Source organism: Bufo gargarizans, chromosome 2 (assembly GCF_014858855.1).
Source record: "Bufo gargarizans isolate SCDJY-AF-19 chromosome 2, ASM1485885v1, whole genome shotgun sequence".
In the NCBI taxonomy this organism is placed as follows: Eukaryota; Metazoa; Chordata; class Amphibia; order Anura; family Bufonidae; genus Bufo; species Bufo gargarizans.
Window position 1 is genome coordinate 137,909,569 of NC_058081.1, and position 6,000 is coordinate 137,915,568.

The 6,000-nt window shown below is 41.9% G+C and overlaps 1 protein-coding gene across 1 annotated transcript in view; it reads left to right on the forward strand.

Moving 5' to 3' along the window:
- FURIN (furin, paired basic amino acid cleaving enzyme) overlaps positions 1-6,000 on the forward strand; it is a 200,865-nt gene that overhangs the window by 100,196 nt on the left and 94,669 nt on the right. Inside the window, exon 3 of the mRNA XM_044279493.1 lies at positions 2,212-2,310. Coding sequence (XP_044135428.1) covers positions 2,212-2,310 — 99 coding nt within the window. The remainder of the gene's footprint in view (positions 1-2,211; positions 2,311-6,000) is intronic.

A 6,000-nucleotide genomic window follows, 5' to 3' on the forward strand; every position in this document is an offset into this window, starting at 1 on the left:
GTAACATCCCTACCTCTACACCAGGGATGCTCAACATGCGGCCCTCCAGCTGTAGGCTTTCCAGGCATGCTGGGAGTTGTAGTTTTGCAACAGCTGGGGGATCCGCAGGTTGGGCATGCCTGCTCTACACTCTATATTAAAAATAAAGTGAAAGTTACACTACGGTAAGTATACTCGGTTACGCTCTGTTCACAGTACCAATACACTCACATCCATCAGATTTAGTGCTTTTTAGTGACTAATATTGTATCTGCTATGCTGAAACCTGATGGACAGATTTTAAGTCTGTGGCATCCATCATTATCACAAGCTGTCAGTAATGGGAGACACGACTCTACGGTGAACAGAGACCTAACGCTGGGTTCAGACCTGAACGTTCGGGATGTCGTGCTCTGTATGCGAGATTGTACCGGCGTTTGCAATCGCGCATACAGAGACAAGCGAACGCCCATTGTCCCGCGTTCCCGGAAGTCTATGTACGGGAACGCGCAACAAGACGCCCCAAAGAAGCTCCTGTACTTCTTGGGGCGTCGGGCGTTTTACAGCGCGATCGTACGCGCTGTAAAACGCCCAGGTGTGAACCATTCCTATAGGGAAGCATTGGTTTCTCTTTGAGCGTTTTTACAGTGCGTAGGAACGCGCTGTAAAACTCTCAGGTCTGAACCCAGCCTAAAGAAGTCTTACTAGAGAGCAATCAGCTGATCGCCCAGGGTCCCACTCTCGGCACCCCTGGAAAAGTTTGGTTTCATAAGAGCAAGCCGCAGGCAGCCAGGCTTTTCTGCTGCAGGGAATATATATTATTACATGGCAGCCATTCAGATCAATTGTAATCTTTGTAACACAATGACAGCTCGAGTCTCCCAGTACAGAGCCGCTCTCCCATCTGGCTCATAAAGGGTGTTCTCAAGAAGGGGACCACACTCTGTGGCTTCCATATCTCATAATAGGGTTGGTGACGTCATGAGACAACCTATTTAAACAACAGATTTTTACATTGGGTTTTGATTGAGCCATATTCTAATAGCCTTTTTACACTGCTCGATGGATCAAATGATTGTCAGGTAGGAAGCTTTCTTTCCCAGCAATCTCCTTCTTGTTATTGGAGGTGACCACTGCTATTATATGCAGTGATCCATCCACAGTATGGACAGAAGCAATCGGTAATGCCATTGCTCGTCCCCATCCAGAATCATTCTTGGTGGGCAGCGGAGCGTGTTTAGACAATCGATCAGCCCTCAAACGATAATTTGGGTGACTGCACCAACGATTCTATTACCTGATAAAAGAGCGCTTCCTTTGTTCGTTGGGTAATCGGCGGCACCTTTTAAACTGGCCGATTATCGTTAACTAACATTTGTATGAGCGCTCTTTAATGATCTGCCTAAATACTGGGCACTGTAAAAGGGCCTTAAGAAGCGGTTATCCAACAACTAAGCTTTCCACATCCTTGTAAATGTGAGATGAGATTTGATGTCACTCTTGAACAGCACTCCTTTCAGCCTTGATAGACCTCCATCTCCCTCACTGTAGAGTCACAAATGCTGGCCTACACTTTTTAAATGTTCTTCTGGGATGGGTTGATGTTGCAACCTTGGAGTCATTTTTGGCATCCTAGCCATTTGTAGGAAGAGTCACTACTTTTTTTCAAGCCTTCTCTGTTTGGAGATAATGGTCCTCACTGTATTTGGATAAGGGCCCAGAACCTTACAAATTGCTTTCTAACCCCTTCAACACTTATCAATGTTTACAGATTTCTACTTTTTCTCTTCTGGTGTAACGTTCTAGTAGAAACTTTGATGACTACTCTTTATGAAGAAGATTGTTGTGTTTAGACTCACAAATTTGCCTTTATTAAATGCAGTGTTAATTTGACAACTATTATGTGTCTCCTCAGATTCTTTCTGCTAATGTTCGAGCACAAAATACTTCACGATCCTATATGTAGTCAGCTTTTATTAACCATTTTATGCTAGGTGGTTGTTATAACAGTATGCCATTACAGTCTATTAAGCTTGTGCTTGATGACGTGCATTTTTTTTCTCATTAACTCGTCTGTTTTATACTAGCCATTGCATTTATTACATATGTATGATCCTTTCTAGGGGGGGATAATAGAATAGTTTTTGCTGTGTCTGCTCACATGAGATGAAGGAACACATTATGGTCATAGTTCTGTGTGTATGTTAACTGTTTTACTTGTATCTCTCCTAGATCTTTGAGGATTATTATCATTTTCATCATCGGGCTGTGGTGAAGAGATCTTTAACACCTCACAGAACCAGACATTTCATGCTAAACAGAGATCCTCAGGTAAGACTTCTAAAGGAACACTGTCCACTGTACTTAAAGGGATATTTGTCAGGAAGTAGTTTTTATACTTGTACTGTGTTCATTGAAAACTATTTTATATTTTTCTTGGTTGTTTTTGGTAGTACTATGCTATTAAAAATGAAATACAAATATCATCCCTTTTTAGCAGTTGGCACAGAAATTATGCTCTTATATATTTAGCTAATTCTTTGTTAGTTTACTGCTGTTGTGAGGGAAATGTTATCTGTTTGTGTATTAGTAGATTAGTCAAATTAGGATAACATTATGACAGCTTTGTTGTTCTGATAGGCCTAGATAAAAATGCTCTTCTGTGGGCATCTTTATCATCAGTGTAATGCTGTAACAATCACTACAGGAGGCTCTCTGGTTGCAGCCGATTAAAGAGGACCTGCCACCAAAAATTGGAATGCAACCTACAGGCATCATGTTCTAGAGCAGGAGAAGCTGAGCAGATCTCAGCTTTTTCTGACTTCAGTTGTACACAGTGGAGGTGTTATCAGTGACACCAGTGATGGCATTCTCTGTGTAAGTGTGTGTACATAGATAGCTGTACACAGGGAGATAATATCAGTGATTGGTAGCATTCTCTGTATACAGGTGAAACTCGAAAAATTAGAATATTGTGCAAAGTTCATTTATTTCAGTAATGCAACTTTAAAAGGTGAAACTATTATGAGAGAGACTCATTACATGCAAAGCGAGATATTTCAAGCCTTTATTTGTTATAATTTGGATGATTGGGGTTTTCATAAGCTGTAAGCCATAAAGTCACAATTTTGAGGTACCCTTTGCTCAGGGGCTATGGATCAATTAGCTGACTAGAATGTGACGACACTTTGAGCCTAGAATATTGAACCTTTTTCACAATATTCTAATTTTAAGTTGAATTAATGCAATTCCTTTTAAGTTGCATTACTGAAATAAATACACTTTTGCACGATATTAATTTTTTTATTTTTTTATTTCACCTGTAAGTGTGTATACATAGATTGCTGTCATATGAATGTACACAGGGGTGGTTTTAACTAAAGAAAGAGCAGATGTTTAAATTACCAGTTTATCTGACTCTTTTACCTACAAACTATATATCAATCTGCTCAGTTCCTTCTACTCTTCTCTACCTAAAAAAAAAAAAAAAAAATCAATATAAATTGGTAATGTTCTGGTGCCATCCTCCATGGCTCCTATGCAGCCTTAACTCAAGCACACACGTTTAGTGTTGGAGGTTTGGATCTCCTGGGGATTCTTTGACTGAACTTTTTTGGTCAGGCTTCCAGATCTGGATTTTATTTTTGTCATGTTTTAACAGGTTATGCCAGCACACTATAAATGCTTATACTCACCTCTCTGATCTCCTGCTGTGTTCCACTTCCTGACAATGTGCAGGAAATGGCTGGCGGTCCTGCTTGGCAGTTTACTGGCGAGGCGGGTCGTTGCTGCAGCCAGTGTTTGGACTGTGCAGCATTCCCAGCCATTTCCTGCCTCCTGTCCTCATGTGATTTCTAGATAGAGCAACTGGAAAAGTGAATCTCTGGAACAATGTGAGGTGCAGGGCTGGCTCTAGCTTTGTCAGAAAGGTATTGTCATGTACTTTATGATGTAACATCAATCATGGCATAACAGCTTTAAGTTGCTGCCCAGAAACGTGTTTTTTAATCCTGACAGCACACTGGGGAAGAGTATGGCACTGCCAGAAAGTTATTGTCATTTTCATATATTCCGCTTCTCCCTGTCCACCTGCTGATTGACAGTTTTCTCCTTTGGGTTTCTCCCTCCGAAAGAACTTTCCATCACTTTGGGGTTGGGGGGGCATGGAGAGCTCATGAATAAGCCAGACTCTTCTTGGGCATGGTAAGACTAATCGGATGCTCGATGCCAGCATTAAACTGTAAATTCTCATGGCAGAGGAGTGACAGCCCGCTGATTTTTCAGCAGCAGCAGAAAGGATGTGACAAGTTCCCTTTAATGTTTGCTGCCGTACATAAGTCGGTGCCATGGGACCCAAGACTTTATTGATGTTCAGCTAACAATGATGCCAGATAACGCTTACTGCATCATTTTTCTTATACAGCTAAAAACAACAAAAAATACAGTTTAAAATATACGTCTTTGGCAAAACCTTGGTCCTTTTATACTACATTGTAAAAATGTTTTGTTGCTGTAAAACTAGCAAATGCCATGGGCTGCACTTTCATTGATGCTGAATATGATTGCTCCTGGTCTTGTAAGAGCATGTTCTCTAATTCCTTACAACATCCACGTTCCTTGGATCCAGGGATTGTGAGAGGTCCGTTAATCTGGCAATTTGTTTTTAGACTAGCAGATTAAATCCATGTAAGAGGCCACAATGAGAACCTGCACATTACGATTGCAGGAAACATTGTGGTTAATGTGCGTCAGTGTTTTCCCAACCACGGGTCCCAGAAATCCAGGGGTTCCCCAGAGCGCAGCAACAACAAGACCTTTTGCTTTTACAAGAAGGAAAGCATATTGATTTCTGCCTCCTCAAAGATGCTTTGCAAAGTAGTTCTATCTGATCCAAATCATTGCAGAGGACAAGAACCTGTGCTTGGGGGACATAGGTTTGGCCAAGGGAGATATAGAGAGAGAGAGATAATTATAGCAAAAATATAAACTCAACACTTTTGGTTTTGCTCCCATTTTGCATGAGTTGAACTCAAAGATGTGAAACATTTTCTACAAACACAAAAGACCCATTACTCTGAAATATTCACAAATCTGTCTAAATCTGTGTTAGTGAGCACTTCTCCTTTGCCGAGATAATCCATCCCACCTCACAGGTGTGGCATATCAAGGTGCTGATTAGACAGCATAAATATTGCACAGGTTTGCCTTAGACTGCCCACAATAAAAGGACACTTTGAAATGTGCAGTTTGATCACACAGGACAATGCCATAAATGTCACAACATTTGAGGGAGCGTGCAATTGGGATGCTGACTGCAGAAATGTCTACCAGAGCTGTTGCCCGTGCAATGAATGTTCATTTCTCTACCATAAGCTGTCTCCAAAAGTGTTTCAGAGAATTTGGCAGTGCGTCCAATCGGCCTCACAACCGCAGACCACGTGTAAGTTGTAACCACACCAGCCAAGGACCACTACATCCACCATGTTCACCTCCATGATCGTCTGAGACCAGCTGCAGCAACAATCAATTTTCATAACCAAAGAATTTCTGCACAAACTGTCAAATAGTCTCAGGGAAGCTCATCTGCATGCTCATCGTCCTAGTCTTGGTCTGGACCTGACTGCAGTTAGTCGTCGTAACCTACTTGAGTGGGTAAATGCTCATTCTATGGTGTCTGGCATGTTGGAGAGGTGTTTTGTTCACGGATGATTCCCGTTTTTCACTGTTCAGGGCAGATGGCAGACGGCGTGTGTGGCGTCGTGTCTGAGCGGTTTGCTGACATCAACATTGTGGATAGAGTGGCCCATGGTGGGGTTATGGTATGGGCAGGCGTATGTTATGGACAACAAACACAGGTGCATTTTATTGATGGCATTTTGAATGCACAGAGTTAGTGACGAAATCCTGAGGCCTATTGTTGTGCCATTCATCCACGACCATCACCTCATGTTGAAGCATGATAATGCACCGCCCCATATTGCAAGGATCTGTACACAATTCCTGGAAGCTGAAAACATCCCA